This window comes from Mandrillus leucophaeus, unplaced genomic scaffold (assembly GCF_000951045.1).
Source record: "Mandrillus leucophaeus isolate KB7577 unplaced genomic scaffold, Mleu.le_1.0 Scaffold282, whole genome shotgun sequence".
Lineage (NCBI taxonomy): Eukaryota > Metazoa > Chordata > Mammalia > Primates > Cercopithecidae > Mandrillus > Mandrillus leucophaeus.
The window spans coordinates 2,899,430-2,918,574 of NW_012102943.1; the positions used below are offsets into that span (position 1 = coordinate 2,899,430).

At 47.8% G+C, this 19,145-nt stretch overlaps 1 protein-coding gene across 2 annotated transcripts in view; it reads right to left on the reverse strand.

The window, feature by feature from the left end:
* The window catches only part of AFAP1L1 (actin filament associated protein 1-like 1), a 65,398-nt gene that overhangs the window by 30,129 nt on the left and 16,124 nt on the right, over positions 1-19,145 (reverse strand). For both annotated transcript variants that reach the window (XM_011985389.1, XM_011985390.1), the window contains exons 2-7: positions 8,032-8,160; positions 7,307-7,390; positions 6,430-6,527; positions 5,136-5,244; positions 1,251-1,349; positions 43-254 (exon numbers count right to left, since the gene is read on the reverse strand). In XM_011985389.1, coding sequence (XP_011840779.1) covers positions 43-254; positions 1,251-1,349; positions 5,136-5,244; positions 6,430-6,527; positions 7,307-7,390; positions 8,032-8,160 — 731 coding nt within the window. The remainder of the gene's footprint in view (positions 1-42; positions 255-1,250; positions 1,350-5,135; positions 5,245-6,429; positions 6,528-7,306; positions 7,391-8,031; positions 8,161-19,145) is intronic.

A 19,145-nucleotide genomic window follows, 5' to 3' on the forward strand; every position in this document is an offset into this window, starting at 1 on the left:
CCATGTGAGGCCGAGGCACACGGTTGCTGCTAGACCACTCACCAGGAGCTGGTCCTCCCTGATGACCGTCAGCTGCTTGGCCCACTGCCCGAAACGCTTTTTCCGCAGCAGGAAGGCACATATCCTGCATTCCCTCACCAGGTGCATGGAGGCCTCCTCTGAGGGCCACTGGTGTCGGGGCTGCGGGCTCTTCCCTTCCTCCTCCTCCTCATCGTAGGACTCATAGGAGCTGCTCATTGCGTCAGAGTCATTATCTGCAGGCGTCATGGGAAAGGATCTGTCACTGTGCCATTCTGGGGAAGCACCTTCTCACCCCTCTGCAGCCATCCCTGCACTGGGGCCTGAGGCTAGGAAGGCATGGGCATAAGGCATGACACTGGTAATGACTAAGGCCTCTACTTTTTTTTTTTTTTGAGATGGAGTCTCGCTCTGTCACCCAGGCTGGACTACAGTGGTGTGATCTCAGCTTACTGCAACCTCTGCCTTACTGCAACCTCCGCCTCCCGAGTTCAAGTGATTCTCCTGTCTCAGCCTCCCAGGTAGCTGGGATTACAGGCGTCCACCACCACACCTGGCTAATTTTTGTATTTTTAGTAGAGATGGGGTTTCACCACGTTGGCCAGGCTGGTCTCCAACTCCTGACCTCAGGTGATCCACCCGCCTTGGCCTCCCAAAGTACTGGGATTACAGGTGTGAGCCATGCCTGGCTGGCCCCTACTTTTGCATTTTGTTGTACTGATTTATCCCTTGCTTTGTGATCTTGGTTACTTCCCTTCTCAAAGCTTCAGTGTCCTCATCAGTAAAATGATCATAATAAACGAGATACCCACTTCAGCCGGTTATCTGGAGACCAATGCATGGACAGTGTTTCGCCAAGTGTTTGGCACCCAATACATGCTCAATAAATTTATGCTATTGTCATTACCCCTTCATCTTGACATCTGTTGTCTTTCGTTATTTTCACGATAACCCAGCAAATCTCCATTTTATAGATAAGGAAACTTGAGGCTCAGTGAAAAGAAATTACTCACCTAAGATCAGTTATCAAAAGTCAGGGAAAGGGTTCGATCCAGACCTCCCGACTCATTCCAGCGGTCCTTCCACTGAGTGCTGGGGTCACCCAAAACAAGGGCTTTGGGGCCTCTCTGGTGACCATGGTCTGGGTGAGGGGCTGGTGGGCACACGCATGCTAACAGCCAGGGCAAGGGCAGAAGCCCTGCCCAGCATCTGGACGCCCACCTGGTACTTACAGGAGCTCTTAAGCTCGCCGTTCACTCTGGTTGCAGGGTAGCTGCTGTCTGCGTCCTCATAGTAGCCATCCACAATTGAGTGCGAGGGGCTGCAGCCATCTGTGGGTTGTCAGAAAGAGCTGCACTTTGGAGAAATGCAGGCGAACTCCAGGGGCCAGGACTGGGGGAGATCCTGACACCCCTACTCCTCCTCAGGGAAGAGACAGCAGGCACTCTGAGCAGCTCTGGGCCAGGGTGTGGGGCCTCCTCTCTGCATCTCATCTGTTCTAGCTCCCCACAGTCCCTCTGCTCCTGTCACCAGAAACTGCCCTGCTGGGCTGTCATATCTCCTGGCACGTATTCGTGCTGTTCCCTGTGCTCTCTCTCTTCTGCCAGAGGACTTCTCATCCATCAAGACCCAGATCAAAGAGCTTTCCTCTGACTTCCTTAGGCAGGGAGTGGTCAGCTCCTCCTCAATGACCCCAGAGTATTGCATGTGTGCATGGTGTGTGTGTGTGTGTGTGTGTGTGTGTGTGGTGTGTGTGTTGGTCACAGCTCTGATTTTTGTACTGCAGGGAGCAATGTACCAGCTGCCTGGGCTGAGACCTCCCTCCCTGCTCTGCCTTCTCATCTTCTTCCACCTCAGCCCTTCCTCTCACTTCCTTCTAAACCTCTGGGACTGCAAAGGAAGAACTGAACTAGAGGAGATAATAATATTGCGCATAATAGTGACTACAACTGCCTGTGCGGATTTTCACAACACCTTCCCATTTGGAGCTGGCAGGTAGCGCAGTGCAGTGCTGGTGTTAGTGGGATGTCTCAGACTGTATTCTGTATCAGAATCATCTGCGAGTTGTTTGAAAATGCAGATGCCCGGGCTGTATCTCCAGAGATTCTGGTTCATTGGAGTGGGCTGGGCTGAGGAATCTGCATTAAAAAATGACTATTTAATAGGAAAATTCTAAACATCCATAAAAATAGAAAATATATTGGACTCCAATGAGTTGGGCAAAATAGAAAATATATTGGACTCCAATGAGTTGGGGAAAATTTATTCAATAATTTTTTAAAAATGTTATTTTGATACGGGCAGTCCCTGGAACATACTTTGAGTTCAGATGGTTAAGAGCATGTGCTTTGGGATCAATCAGAGTTGAGTTCAAGTCCTACCTCTATCATTTACTGAGTGACCTCGAAAAGAAAAGTCTCTGCATTTCAGATTCTTGATCTGGAAAGTGACATGAGCAATTCCCACCTTGGCTTAGTGATACAATGCATGTGAATTCTTAGGACAGTGCCTGGCACACACAATATGCTAAACAAGTGCCAGCTGTTATTACTGTGATTGTCTCCTTTGATTCCCACAAGGCAGGGAGGTAGAGATCAGCCCCATTTTACAGACAAGGAAACAAGCCACACACAGTTTGCTGGTGACAGAGCCTGGATCAGAACTGAGGGTGCCGGCTCAGGGGATGGTGCACATCCCCCCTCCAGGAAGCCTTCCTTCACCCAGTCCAACTCACTCTCACAGCACACTGCTCTTCAGAACGCTGCTCTGGGCTCCTAGCCCCTCCTGTGCATCTGTTTCCTGAAGACAGCAGCACTGACATTCCCAGTGACAGGGACACCCAGTTCTATCTCCCAAGTGAGGCTCGGAGCCCGCCTTTCCAGCAGGCACTCTGAGGCCTCAGACGCTGGACATCCCCTGGGAGGTGAACAGGGGTGTTCACCAGGGCCAGAGGTGTGAAGTGGGGAAGGGTGAGGGGGCATGAGGGCACCTGGCAGGGCTGGACACTGTGCGCGGGAGGAAGGATACTCCCTGATGGGCTTGGCGTGCTTTCCCTGGACAAGGTTCCCGGCCCTTCCTGAAGCCCTCCCTTTCCTTCTACCCCAGGATTCCAGCGGCTTCTGGGAGGTGTCTTCTCTGCCCTGTCTGAGAGGGAAGTGAGCTCCCTGGGGAGGTGAAGGAGCCCCATCTAGCCAATAGGCTTGACCTGGGATTGAAGGCCCAGCAGCACTTTGTTCCCTGCCCTTGAACGTATAAAATAAAGTTGGCTGTTTTACATCTGCGATAACACAGAACCTGAGACTATCAAGGCTGAAGAGGGCTGTGGATTACCTGGTCCAAGCACCATAGCCAAAAGGTGCAATCGGCCCAAGATCCATCAGCTGAGGAATGAATAAGCACAATGTGGTCTATCCCTATGGTGGGGTAGTGTTCAGCCACAGAAAGGAAAGAAGTTCTGAGGCATGCTACAACATGGATGAACCTAGAAAACACGCTAAGTGAAAGAAGCCAGACACAAAAGGCCACAGATGATATGATTCCATTTATGTGAAATGTCCAGAATAGGCAAATCCTTATGGACAGAAAGTGAATTGGTGGTTAGCAGGGGCTGGAGTGGGGAATGGGGAGTGACTGCTTAGCGGCATGGGCTTCCTTCTGTGGTGATGACAATGTTTGGGGACTAGATAGTAGTTATGGCTGCGAACACTGTGAATGTACTGAATGTACTAAATGTCACTTGTTGGACAGTTTGAAATGGTGGAGATGGTTAATCTTATGTGTATTTTACCACAATAAAAAAATTCAACCATGGTAAAAAGCACAAACAGTAATACAAAAGAGTATGAACGAAAAAACATGTTCCCTTCACCCATATTTCTATTAATTTCCCGCAGAAAAATCCTATTAATAGTTCCTTGCATATCCTTGAAAAATTGTTAAAACAGATGCATGCATGTATGTGTATATATGTGTGTGTGTGTGTACACCCTATTTAAAAAAACAAATGGAATTATACGCAGTACTTTGTGTTTGATGTTTTCAATGACATAATAAAACCGATCTGTCTGTGCCGATCAGAATTCATTTTAGAAATCTGATGATTTTTTGGTGGTTGGAGAACATTCCACTGTGCTGCTGAATGACAGAGTAGCATCACACAAACAGTATCTTCTACAAATTCAACTACTCATCCTGAGCCATCCAAACATTAGGATATAGTTTCTTATATGTAACATTTAGTCCTTTTACCCAAACAAGTGACTTCATCTGATCTTCACTCAAAAGAATGTCCATGTGTTGCAATGCTGGAGGAAACCGATGAAAAGACCGAAGACTCTCTTTTATGGCCCATTTAAGAGATTTTCAATGGTAACCTGTACCAGTGCTCACTAAATTATTTTACTGCACTCACCTACTAGTAAAAATATATACATATATTTATGTGTGTTTCTGTATATGTGTATATATAAACATTTTTTTAAAAATATGCTATTATCAGATTATAAATACTACAAAACATTTACATGGAATTTATTAAAAGATGTGTTGAACTAAATAGAAGTAAAGCTTCTGATATTTCTGCCTACATCATCTTATGAACCCCTGGGTACCCCCACTCTACTCTGACAACCTCTGGTTTGGACCGCATGCTTTTTATTTTATGCATTGACTCGATAACCTAACCCACCTGTAGGATGTCAGTCTACTGAAACAATTTCACCACCCGCTCGAGAGGAGCACTTGGGTTAGCAGTTTTAGTAGGGGGAACAGTATAGTGGTGGTCATCTGTGTAGCTGCCTCCTAGCACACCGACACGGTGTGTCTGGTTCCTCTTTCTTGTTTTAAGGGTGGAAGAACAGAGATCCAGAGGGCAAGGGGATTTTCCAAGGCCACACAGATCTGGGACTAGAACCTAAGTCCCTAGCCCCTGGGGCCACACACATTGGTCCACCCAGGCTGTCACCGAAGAGGCCAGGTGCCCAGGGCAGCTTCTCCTCAGTCAATGGTGACATGATTGGGAGGGTGACAGGCTTGCACTTCCAGCTCCACAGAGGAGCTGAGATGTGGCTTCTCAAGGAGGGGAAGTCCCCAGCCCCACCAAGGGGACCAGAACTTACTGTGGGAGCTGATGTACTCAGGTGACTTGCCGGGTCCCAGAGGAAGGGCCTCTTCATAGTAATCCTCAGGGGGAGGTTTGTTGGGGAGTGGTGGAGGCAGGTTGGCTGCCTGTAAGGAGACAAAAAAGAGGGCTAGGGGAGTGGAGTAGGGTGGGGAGAGGGAGGCTGAGGGAGAGGGAGGCAGGAGCTCGTGGAAGGCAGGAGGCAGTGTGGATGTGAAGCCATACCTTTTAATAGAGTCACAGAGCTGGCAAAACTTGACGGCATATTTATCCAGTGCTTCTTACCCCAATTTTTTTAATCATCGGGGTTCCCCTGGAATGTCTGCAAGGTTTGTGGACTGCCAAACAGCAGTAGTCACACTTTTTACTGAGCACATGCAGAATTACCAGAAGCTACTGTGAGTTCTGCACTACTCTGTAACCACGTCTACACACACACGGGGTGCAGTAGGACAAGGAAGCGTGAGGCCTGTTCTTTAGTGAGGCAGGACCACCTGCAGCTGAGTACTGAGCCACTGGACCAGGGGAACCATGGCTTTACAGCTGTTTTGCCACGTGTGAGTTGTGGGACATGGGTCATATCACTCATTTGCTCTGAGCCTCAGTTTCCTCATCTGTAAAATGGGCATAACAATCGTGCCAGCCTCATTCAGTTGCTGTCAGCATGTAAAGGACATAGTAAGTTGTTAGTGACTGGTACCGTTGCTAGTGATGATGACAATGAATTATGCAGTTGACAGATAAAGCTTGTTGTGATTATGAGCCCCTTGCTCTAATTCCATGGCCCCAAGGTTGGGCATCCTACATGTGCTCCAGTCTTTCATTCTATAGGTGACAAACTCAGGCTCAGAGAAGAGAAGCAACTCGCCCAAGGCTACACAGCAGAGCCATGGGGGCGGGCAGAGGTCACCCAACTTCTGGTCCAGAGCTTTTCCCATAGCCCGGCTTATGTTATGCAATCAGAAGCTGGGGTGGTGACGTCCTTCGGGCCTGAAGGCACAGATAAGTTCACCACATTCTCCCTGCTCAGCACAAACACAGTGACTTCCCAGTCAGGAAGGTGGCAAAATAAAAAATAAAAATAAAATTAAATAAGGAAAAAAACACATAGGGAGCACATCATGGGCCATTGAAATGTTCATACGGTGCTGCCTGTGCCCTCACCCACAACCCGAGAGAGACAACAGGGTCCAGAACCGCCAGGAGGGCACCCAGCGTGAAGGGGAGAGCTTCCCCTGCCTCCTCCAGAGGCACAGAGGCCCTGCGGTGTGGGAACCCAGGCCATGACTCACGTTTCTCAGGCATGGGCTCTTGGCTGGCTCTGGGCTGGCTGCTTTGCTGGGCTCCCCATCATCCTCTGGCATGTCCCGAAGGTCACTCAGGTCACAGTCTACAGAGGGACAGACCATGGGGCAAAGAAAGCCAAGGATGAGCAGCACAGCCCTGGGGAAGAGGGCTGGATTTGGGGTCAGGAGGCTTGAGTGTGAGGTCAGGCTCCACCACCCCTCCATTAGTAACCCTAAGCAAATAACTTATGACTCTGAAACTCATCAGTACGCTGGCGGCAATGATGCCTGCCTTGTCTGTTTTCCAGGATTGTAGAGAGGATCAAATAAAATCATACTTGTTTTGGTACTTTGGAAATCTTTGAGTATGATGTTATAAAGGCACAGTGTGCTCCCTAAGTCTATGAGTCCCCAAAACTCTCTCACGGAGACCTGTAGCTTTCTTTCTGTGTTGAACAGGGCTGTCTTCCCTCAGGATAGGGCTAGGTCGGCAGGTACTCTGCATGCACCTGGCTCAGCTGCTCCCGTGCCCATGGCAGCCACGCAAGCTCTCATTTCTGCTGAGCCACTGCACCACTCAGCCCAGTGTCTCAAGTGGCAATCACCTGGGCACGGCCAGCGAGGAAACGCCCTAACGTGCCACGCCTTCTTTGGACTGCATGGTCATCCCTACCATTCCTTGAATCTCTGAGCTCAATTCCTATTCCTAGGCAGACTTTGATTAGACTTTCAGAGCTGACAGAGCCCAGAGGGGCCAAGGACTTGCCCCAAGCGACTTAATGATGTGACGTTAGAGCCAGGCCCAGTCCAGTCGGGGGACGCTTCTGCACACACAGGGAGAAAGGGATAGCTCCATAGCTGAGGCTGGGAGGGGGTCACTTACCAAATTCTTCAAAGAGGGACTCCACGAAGCTGGGCCCCGAGTGGAGGTCTGCTGTGTTCACATACAGGTAGGAGACCTCCTTTGCTGTGAGGAAGAAGAGGGACCCCCCAGCTGTGAAGGAGGAGGGACCAGGTCTCCCCTGCCCCACTCATATTTCTAGCCCATATGGGACACAGTGCTCACTTTGCAAAGCGCATTCATGTCCTAAATTATTTCACTGGGTTTCGAAGTTTGTTTTAGTTTTTACACTGTTATTGAGGATCTCTTTCTCCAGGGAAAAGGATGCCCAGAAGCCCAGTATGGAAACAGATTACTGGGGCTGTCGGGCATATGCTAGGGTGCGTGCGTGTCATGTGTCAGGTGTGGTGGGTGTGTGGGGAGCATGGGAGCATGTTGAGTTGTGTGAGGGGCTGGATGTGTGTGTTGTAGGTCAGTGTGGGGGGTATGTGGGTGTGTGTGTGTGTGTGGAGGGTGGGGGTGAAGGAGTACAAAGAGCACAGCCAGGACTGTCGGTGGGGAGGTGGGGCCCCAGTGGACAAGGACATTGGGCAAGAGCTTGCATGGAATGCACTGGATGCTGTGTCCAGGGCTTAGCCTTCCTCCTGAGGCAGCCCCTGGGGATGGGGGTGGGGCAGAGGGCTCCTGTGTGTTCATGAGTCAGGTGAAGGGAGGTTTTGTTGTCCTACATAAGTGGAGCTCCTCCAGGCAGGCTGCTGGCGGCTGACCTGGAAGGGGCTGCAGGCTCTGCAGGATGGAGGCCACGGCCATCTTCTTCTCCAGGGTGGTATCGCTGAGGTACTCGTGGTCCAGAAGGCTGAGCAACCCAGTGAGCTCTGGGAGCAGCTGCTCCAGCACTGCGGAGGAAGGCGGACAGGCACTGTCACAGCTGCACAGTCACAGCACAGTTGGGTGGCAGGGGTCAGAGGGCAGGTCTGGGTGTGCAAGCAGACCCAGGGGCTCTCAGCGGTCCCAGCCCTGCCACCCAGCTCCTGCGGGAGGGTCCTGCTCAGTTAGTCCTGTGGGGTTTCTCCGGGTCTCCCCACTCTACCTCAGGTGGCCTTGGCCCAAGGACTGGACCTTCCTGGGCTCACCTGGCAACGCTGAGCTCAGGCAACCCCGAGCAAGGGCTCTCAGGCCTCCCTCTGCCCCAGATTGCCCTCTGCTTTGCTTGACCAGGGTCCTTTCTCACTGCAGCTCGAAGCTCAGCACAGGTCTCAGGCGGGAGCCCCTGGCCATCCAGGACAGAGGCAGGAAAGAGAGCCTTCCTGTCCCATCAGTTCATGTGCTTCAATCTCTGGAACCTTCTGTTTCCGGTGCCTTGGCCACAGCCAAAGTAAACATTAACCCTTCTCACTCCACGTTATCAGTGCCATTCTTTCTTTCCACGTGACACCAGTGCTTCTCAAACTTGAGTGTGTGTAAGAATTACCTGGGGATCTTGTCAAAATGCAAATTCTGATTCAGGGGGTGCGGGGTGGGATCCAAGATTCTGCATTTCTGATCCGCACCCAGCTGCAGCTGATGCTGGTGGTCCTGGACCATATGAGTTGCAAGATCCTAGAGCACAGAGTCCTCTAAGGACTTCAGTGTGCCAAGACCATGATGTCACTGATGTCTCCCTGCCCCAAAAAGTAACTTGGGACTTGGTTTGCCTTAGAGCCAAAGACCAGCTTCATCACAGTAGTATTGTCCTGCTTTGCAACCCACTAAGCACAAAAGCGTGATAATAGAAGATAACCTGTGCTGAACAATCATTATCAGTTGTGTTCAGCCCTTTTACATTTTATTGTCTCCTTTAAATCTTGTATCAAGCATTTTATTATCTCCATTATATGGAGGATGAAACTAAAGCTCCAGGAGGTTAAATATCTTCTCTAGGATCACACAGCTGGCAGAGCCTAGAGTGAAGCTGCTTTCTTCATTCTTTTCTTTTAACCAGAGAGATATATTGACTCACAGTATTTTTTTGCTCCTACGAACAAGTTTTGAGGTAGGTCCCATGATCACCCCTACCTTTTAGATGAAGACACTAAGGCTCAGAGAAGATAAATAACTTGCTTGAAGTTGCACAGAGGCAAGAAGAAAAGCCAGGACTTCAGCTTCAGCCATGACTCCTAACTCCACGTGCTGTTCCCCACCCTGGGCCCTCCTGAGGAAACAGGAGACACTGACCCGGAGCTGCAGGGCCTGGAGGTGTAGGAGGAGATACAGCATCATGCAGAAGAGAACAGGCCCTGGAGCCAGATCGCCTGGGTTCAAATTCAGGCTCTATCATTCATTAGCAAAACACTTAACTTGTCGGTGACTCAGTTTCCTCCTTTAAAGGGGGGATAATAACAGAACCTGCCTCACAGGGTGGCTGTGAGAATTAATGACACCAGGCATGCAAAGGGCCTTGCCCAGTACAGAGTGAATGCTCACCACAAGTCAGCTATTCTTGCTGTCACTGAAGAATTTACTACACTGATCTGTGCTGATCCCTGAGCGCCTGCCTCCCTCAGCAGGCTGTGAGGCTCTAGCAGGCGTGGACTGGACTGTGAATCTCTGCTTCCTTATCATCTGGTGTGGGGCCTGCTCAGTGTGGGTGCTCTTCATGTGTCTGACAAGAGAGGAATGAACAGATGACCACACTAGGACCTTCTTTTAAACATAAATCTTATGTATAGATGGTGACTCTTGTTAGGAAAACATGATGCTGCAGTCTGTGGCAAAATCCATCATCACCCCAAACTCGCTGACAATGAGCTGAAGGCTGATAAGGACAGCTCCTATCTCATGTGCACTCTCAGCCACTGGGCACTGAGGGAGGGGCTTTCTGTGCGTGTTTCCATCCAATCCCCAGGGCACATTTGTGGGCAGTCCTGTTGGGATGCCTAATTTTTCAGAAGATGATACTAAGGCTGTGGCAGCTATGGGATGGTGGCACAGCTTGAGAGGTAGAGCCAGACTGATTCCAAGTCTATGTGATCCCTAGGGATCAGAGTGGCATGGCTCTGGGGGGTGAAAGGTGCCTGAAGATCCTGCTGCCACCAGGGCCTGAACTCCCACCATATCACATAAACATGGGTTCTGGATGGATATGTTTCCCTCTTTAAAGCAGGTAATTATTTAAAATCATTTTAGCCAAATTTTAGCTGTTTTCAAATAAATCTTTTCAAATGGAATAACAAACGTCTCTGGCACCCTCAACAGACACACTGAGCTTGGCTGTGTCCCCACCCAAATCTCATCTTGAATTGTAGCTCCCAGAATCCCCACGTATCATGGGAGGGATCATGGCGGGAGGGGCGGGGGTTACCCTGTGCTGCTGTTCTTGTGACAGTGAGTGAGTTCTCATGAGACCTGATGGTTTTATATGGGGCTTTTCCCCTTTTTTCTTGGCACCTCTCCTTGTTGCCACCATATGAAGAAGGATGTGTTTGCTTCCCCTTCTGCCATGATTGTAAATTTCCTGAGGCCTCCGCAGCCACGATGAATTGCGACTCAATTAAGCCTCTTTCCTTTATAAATTGCCCAGTCTCGGGTATGTCTTTATTAGCAGCGTGAGAACAGACTAATACACTAAATGTTGATTAACTCAATTCCAAAACATTTACTGAGTACTAATTATGTGTCAGCCTGGACCCTGGGTGGGGCTTAGAAAAAATGAATAAGAGATTGTTCCAGTTGTCCCAATGCGCATTCTCTCTCGCTCTCAAACATGCACACATGCGTACTTTCTCTTAGGAAATTACTCACAAAGGAGGCCATGGCAGATGCAAGAAGGCAGCCGCAGGTGGCCTGGGAGCCCTTCCGTGGCCTGCAGCCACGACTCACCATTCAAAAGCACATGATACTTCTCTGCTCTCCCACAGGATGTTATGGCTCAGGGGTGCACTGGGCTGTTTATCCCTATACCGGTTATTCTGAAACTTTCTGGTATTGGGGTCCTTTTACACTTTTAAAAATTATTGGGCCAGGCGTGTTGGCTCACGCCTGTAATCTCAGCATTTTGGGAGGACGAGGTGAGCGAATCACTTGGGCTCAGGAATTTGAGACCAGACTGGGCAACAAGGTGAAATCCCATCTACAAAAGTATACAAAAAATTAGCTGGCAGTGGTGGCGCGTGTCTGTAGTTCCAGCTACTCAGGAGGCTGGGGTGGGAGGATCGCTTGATCCTGGGAGGTGGAGGTTGCAGTGAGTCGTGACTGTGCCACTGCACTCCAGCCTGGGTAACAGAGCAAAACCCTGTCTTAAAAAAAAATGTTGAGGACCGCAAATTGCTTTTGTTTTATGTGGTTTGTATCTATCAATATTTATTGTATTAACATTAAAACCGAAAAATCTTTAAAACACAAGAACACACAGATACTTATCCCACTAGCTTTCAAAGTTACCCCTTCATCACAGGTTGTGCCTGAAAAACTCCACTGTAAGCTTGTAGAGAATGGGAGTGAAAACGTATATAATGTCTTAGTACTATATAGAATTTGTTTGGACCTTACAAACCCCCTGAAAACATCTTGGGGACTGCCCCCAGGCAACCCCCTCATCCCTAGCTACACTTTAAAAACTGCTGCCCCCCAGTGAATGACTAATGATTGCTAAACTTTTTGGGATTTTTAAATCTGTTCCTCCCTCCCTCCCTCCTTCCCCCCTTGCCTCCCTTCCTCTCTCTTTCTCTCCACTCTCCGTCTCTCTCTTTTTCCTTTTATTTTCCCCTCTCTCCCTTCTTTTGTTTCTTTCTTCCCTTCCATCTTTCTTTCTTTTTGCTGTGATGTTCCAACAATTTCTTGTTGCTATCAGTAAATGCCTATGTGTGGCAGTTTTCTGGCTTCTAAATGCTCTACCGCTTCTAATTTAAGGTTTGTTATAGTGGTTTCTAAAGTAAGAACAGTTAGGTTCTGCATGAGTGCTCTGCATTTAAAAACCTGAGCTTTAGCACCCAAGCTTTGTAATACCTTTTTTGTTTACTTCCTGGTCTTTGATGGGATTCTTAACATGGGACCTTGACATCTAAGTGCTCTTCCTTTAACTGAGATTTGATCACCAAAGTTCAAACAGACCAAAGGAGAAGAAAGGAACTGAGTGCATCTGAGAGAAGCAGATGGAGAATGAGGGGCTGCCAGTCCTGGCGGGGTTTCTGCGACCTGAACGGATCTGGCAGGCAGCAGAGGCAGAGGGAGGGGAACCATGCGGCAAAGCACAACTTGCACTGAACCTGCAAGAGTCTTTCCCTGGAGCTGAGCAGTTACCCTGTGCTGGACAGTTAATGCACATTATCTCATTTAATCTTTCAATGCCCTACAAAGGAGGAAATGGAGGCTCAGAGAAGTGAAGGTACTCAGCCAGCAAGCAGTAAAGCCAGGCCTTGAACCCTGGCCTGTCTGGCCCCACACCTGAACGCTCCATCAGAAGACTTCGGCCCAGCTCAGCGCAGCAGAGGCCAGGAGGCCAGGCTGGGGCTGAGGGGAGGTGGGCAGACGTGAATACTGGGCTTCCTCTCACCGCCCTCCAATGGAGGGCTCTGGGCCATGATGACTTCAAGGGGCTCCTGATCCGAGGATACCTTCACCTGTGGGTGGAAACCCTCACAGGGAGGCTGAAATTCCCGCATGAAGGCCCTCTCCCCACTGGGCCTGTTTGAACTTCAGAGCTTCAACTGTGAAGATCTCATAGAAAAAAAAAACAAAAAAACCACTGAAAGCAAATACCTGAATTAACAGCAGGGATCTCATCCCAGAGAAAACCTGATATACATCATGGATGTAAGAAACCTTTCAGCCAGTGCTGGGCTCTTCCAGAACAATACAGAGCTCACCGCAAGAAGCTAGCTTCCAATCACAGTGAATACAGAGGTTTGATGACAGCTCCATCTATAATGCTAGAGAATTCAAACCACAGATATTTAAAACATCAGAGAATTTAAATCGGAGAGGTCACATGGGTATAAGGCATATGACAGGTGATTCTGCTAGGGCTCATATATACCACCGGGACAGTAACCTCAATTTTTAGTAAGAAAAGACTCCTCCAGCGGGATTGTTGAACATGCACGTTCCCAGACCTCCTATCCAGAAAGTCTAATTTGGTAGGTCGGTCCCCGGATCCAGGAACTCGCATTTTCACAAGTACTCCAAGTGATTCTGATGTGGGCAGTCCAAGGTTCAACCTCTGCAAAACACTCCACCAGAACAAATATGCTACAGAGGACATCTATGAACACAAGGAATGTGGGAAAACCTCTCTTATTCCTTAAAAAATTATCATTAGTTATCCTCTTCTGAAATAACTGAGAGTCAAGGTGGGAATAGGAGCCTCTGAAGATTATAAATAGCTGGACTATGGAGTCTTGCTTAGAATAGTGCAGTGGCTAGGGCTTTGGGGTCGGACCCATGTATATTGGGATTCTTGCACTGCCACTTCTGAGCTGTGCATTGATGGGCACATTAGAAATTTTGAGCCCTGGTTTTGTCATAGGCAAAATGAGAATAATAGGATCCCAACCACATAGGGTTGGAAAACTAGGTGAGTAATGCTTGTGAAGCAGTTTGCATGGCACCATGCTTCAAACAAGCATTCACTAAATGATAGCCATACTGCATATTGTTTTGTCATTGTTGTTGTTTTCTAATACTCTCCAGAACTATGCAGACCAAAGTATTGATCAGACAGCAATAGGAATAGATTTGCTATAGTTGTAACAAGCTCCACAAGGACAGGGTCTGTGTCTCAATCAGTACACAGTAGATGCCCAATGAACATTTACTCAATGAATCCAGTATTTTGATGGCCTAGTCTAATCCTTTTATACTAAACATGTAGCAAGTGAGTGTCCAAGAGGTTATTTAACTTAGTTATGGTCACACAACCAGTTGCAGGAAAAAGCATTTTGTGTTAAGTTCACACAATACTAACACAAAGCTTGATGCTTAAGATAAGTCATGGAAGAGTGGCTAAAAGCACAGACTTGGACAATCTGGGCTCCCCTCCCAGCTCTGTCATTTTCTAGCTGTGGGCCTCTGGGGGAAACTTCTAAACTTTCCTAAGCTTCTGATTCTTCACCTGCAAACAGTAGGGGTGATCACAGTAGCTGCTTTCCAAGGTCATGGTGAAGATGAAATGAACTGATGTGTCTGGTGCTCAGGCACTCGATGTCTGCTGTCTTCATTCATCTGTAACAATCCTGTGGAGTTTCAGGTGCAGTGGTAGGCACAAAGGAGGAAGGTATGGGGACAAGAGGGCATGTGGGACTCTGAAAGCCTCATCCTGTGAACTATTCATGGTTCTGGCCCTGACACTGAGCTTGGGATGGCTGTGGCACAAGGAGCTGGCGGAGCCCGTTCCCTCTGGGTGCCCACATTCCAAGGACCCCCTCCATGCAAGATGAGGAGACAATATCTTCTAGACAGAGGGTAATAACACAATCCAGGAATCCTGGGTCCCTGCTGTCCCTAGTCAGGAAAAATTTCGTTCCCAATTCCCAAGCTGTCCCCCTCTCGTGTCTTTGCCCTTGGCAGACTTGGGCATCAGAACAGAACTGTCTTTATATCTCCAGTTTATTTAGAACCACGAATAAATTCCATCTATCTTGCTTGGTTTAGTTGAGTCTTAGGGAGGTACAGTGAATTCCAATGATGAGAAAAAGATACAACAGGAAGAAATGGACTAATCATTGTTTATAGGTTTTCAATCTTTTAAGTGAGACAGACAGGCTTAGAAACCCAAGATGAGGGATAATTATTCTGTGGATTGCAAAAAAGTTTTTCAAATAAATTTAGAAACTTATTTAAAATATATCTAAGATTAGACTGCTAAGTGCTTATTGTTCCTGGTGAGTACCCAACTAAGAGTAAGATCATTTTTCTATCTTCTCCTCACATGACTGAAATAAAAATAAGATGTTAGATAGCAGAAATTAAGCTACCAATAAAAAGTACTACCACTTGCTACCTGGTTCACATCCCTGATGCAGCCTGAGTGAAACCTTAAGCAAGAGGTATTTATCGCAGCCAGTAAGGACACTAGCGCACAGAAGGTCAGATTTATTTAGAGATCGCAAAGATAATGAGTTCATAACAAAAGACAAGTAATTAAATTTCAGCAAGCCACAAGAATAATAAACCCTGCATTGGCTCCTATCAAACTGGGCCCAGTGCTGGCACTTGGACTCACGATCTCATTCCTGTGTACCTTTCAGACTCTGGAATGTACAAAAATGCTTGGAAACAGCTTGCAACTTATAAATTCATTAAATGCAAAGCAGTGGGAAAATATACAACTTATTTTTTCCCCACCTCACTATTTGACCAGCCTCTTTACAGAGATCACAAAGATAACTTATCCTTCTTTGTTTTCAAAGTCAGAGTAAATGCAACTAGCACCATTTAAAAATGGAAAAAGACCACTGTGAGACTGTGGTTTTATGAAGGGCCTACAATTTTTCTTTTGATTTGCTCAAATTTCCTTTCTTATGTAAAGGAAAATGACCCAATTTCCATCTCATAAAGGCTCCTGTTCTGGAGCAAGAACCAGTGCATTACTTTGAACATTTCTGATCATTATTTTAGAAAGAACTTTCTGCATGCTGTGTTTTAACAAACCAGCATATTAGTGGGGTATGACCCACTGTACCAGTGGCGAGGCAAGTCACCCTGGAAAGAAAAGCAGTATGCTGATCAGATGTGAGCTCAGTGCTTGGGTGGGATGAAGGAAAGGAAGAGCAGCCTTTCCTGTGACTTTCAAACCCTGCAGGCTTTTCTTTTCTTTCTCTCTTTCTTTCTTTCTTTTTTTTTGAGATAGAGTCTCGCTCTGTCGCCAAGCTGGAGTGCAGTGGCGTGATCTTGGCTCACTGCAATCTCCGCCTCCCAGGTTCAAGTGATTCTCCTGCCTCAGCCTCCTGAGTAGCTGGGACTACAGGTGTGGGTCACCACACCCAACTAATTTTTGTATTTTTAGTAGAGATAGGGTTTCACCATGTTGGCCAGGATGGTCTTGATCTCTTGACCTTGTGATCTGCCTGCCTCAGCTTCCCAAAGTGTTGGGGTTACAGGCGTGAGGCACAGGGCCTGGCCCCTGCAGGCTTTTCTAGGGACACCTCCTTCCAGGCTGGCCTCACACTCTGTTCTTCAGCCTCTTAACTCAGGGACTTTGATGAGCTATTCTTTTTGCCTATCAGAACTCCCTTCCCCTGTCAGCCAGTAACATCCTCTTTAGCTCTCCACTCAATCCTGACTTCCTCAGGTATACCTTCCTTGTCCTCTTCATTGCACCTACTCCCCCCATTTTATGCCGTGGTAGCAGCAAGTATCTCTCCCTGTGGCACTTCACATGGTAAGATTTTGTATTTACTTATGTATTTTTTGATGATGGTCACTTTCCCCAACTTAAGCCTGAGCTCCTTGAGCACAGGAAGATTGCCAGCTTTGGCTAGTACCAAACACAGGGCAAATGTTTAAGTATACATGGAACAATAAATTATTGGAGCAAATTTTATTTTCTTTTCTAGAGTTGATAAAGTCTAACAGCTAGTTAGTGTGATTTTAAAACCATGTCTGGCCTTATAGTGGCTCAGTATGGTAAAGAGATGCTTGGAAAAAAAAACAATCAAGCAACAAAAAGTACCCCCAGTACTTAAAAGGAAGCAGAAGCCCAATTTTTCACTTGGCTAGGCTCCCAAATGCTCTATTTTGTTGAACTTGTATCCCTCACATGAATACGGTTGCCAATTTATTTAGTGATGCACATTTTGTAGTTGGTGGATTTTAATTCTAACATATACATTGAGAAATAATGATAACAGATATTGAGCAACCTAAACCACCTGAGTTTAATTCCTGTTCCCCAATTTCCAAACTGTGTACCTCTGGGGCACTCATGTTAACGACCTGTGCCTCATGTACACCGTTAGGAACGTGAGCATATCTACCTCACCAGTGGGAACAGGCCCCGACACATGTGAATGTGCCTGGAACAGAGTCTGGCACATAGTAAGCTCTTAGTAAATGTTAGGTATCTCCATTACTCTTCCATTGCTACTATAAGACATATTCTGCTTTAAGTGATTTACATGTATTATTTACATAAATTAAGTCTTTTTTTTTTTTTTTTTTTTAAGAAGGAAGCTCTGTTGCCCAGGCTAGAGTGTAGTGGCCTGATCTCGGCTCACTGCAACCTCCACTTCCCGGGTTCAAGCAATTCTCCTGCCTCAGCCTTCCAAGTAGCTGGGACTACAGATGCGTGCCACCACACCTGGATAAGTTTTTGTATTTTTAGTAGAGACAGGGTTTCATCATGTTAGCCAGGATCGTCTCAATCTCCTGACCTCGTGATCTGCCTGCCTTGGCCTCCCAAAGTGCTGAGATTACAGGCGTGAGCCACTGCGCCCGGTCCATAAATTAAGTCTTACAATAAGGTGGATTAGCTCCTTTACACATGTGGAAACTGAGCATGCTAGAACGAGAATACTGGAGGATCTAGTTGTTATGCCTCCCCCAGTTTTCCTTCAGGATGCTTCTTCTGTCTGTGTCCAGATCTGGGTTTACTCTGCAGAGAGGTCACCAGCTCCTCAGGTGAGGCTGGCAGAACTGCCCTTCACTTCCTGGGTTGAGAAATCTGTCCTTCCCCTGCCCACAGACTCTTCCAAGTTGTTGCAAATCTACCCAGCTGGGGCCATCAGGACATCTCCCTTCCTTCCTCTGAATTTACAAGCACTTCTCTGAGTCCAAGTGAAGGCCAAACAGTGGGCAGAATGTAGAAGGAGATGGCGCTGGTTGGACTCGCATTGTTTATCACCAAGACAAACACTTCCTGTTGTCCCAGCTTGGATAGGGAAGCCCACTGTACATGCAGGCTGGAAAAGAATGACAAAGGGACAAAAAAAAAAAAAAAAAAAAAAAACCCAGCTGCAAAGCCAATGCCTCAGTCTTAGTGCTTTCCAAGAGTTAAATATAGCCCCTGTGTGAGGGAGGGCAGGGGTAGTGAGGTCACCTTGGAAGACTTTTGTGTGTGTTAATTACAGCGATTGCAGGAAACTGAATACCCTCTTATGCTGAAGAGAATAGTACAAATTTGACTCCACAGGGTAGAAACACAGAAACATTCATGAAGAAGAGAGAAGGCAAAAAAATAGTGGGAAGAATTTGGGACTTGGAGGACTTGGTTTGGGCTCTAACTCCTCCCATTTGCCAGTATGTAATCGGGTGAGTTATTTAATCCCCTGAGAATCATTTTTCTCGTCTGTAAGAAGGGGCTTAGAAAGCCCATGCACAGGTTTGTGTGAGGGGGAAATGAGGAATGGCTGGGAAAAGGCTGGTAAACCGTAGGGATTATTGTTAGAGATGGTAGAGCACCATTCTTCGACGCACAGTTATTTCAGGAAGACAGGGTGGTCATAGGGAGTTTCTGGGAGCCACTCTTCCCAGGAGTCAGGCTAGGATGACAGGCTCAGGGAAGCTCCGCATCCTCAATGGCCTTCCTCGCATCAGCTCTGCCCAGGTTCCCGTCCTCCACCAGGAGGGCCGTCACTTGGGGCACTTTGTTTCTCAGCTCTGGGCCTCCACGGAAGCCATAGCTGCTTCTCCCCAAGCCATTTCCAGACCACACAGGAGGGAGTGGGGGAAGGCCACCCGCTTCTGAGGAAACAGCTTTTGGCTGTGGGACTGGGCTCTCCCAGAATTGTTCCTTTGTCTGCGGATTCCTCCCTGTTGAGCTCACAGAGGAAATGGGTCCAGGAGGAAGTGGAAAACTGTGACACACACGCGCACTCCTCACACAAGATGGCAGCTGTTTCCGCATCCAGCGTCCTGCACTGTCTCCTTCACCAACGGCGTGGGGAAGCAGCGTAGTCCCAGGGAGTAA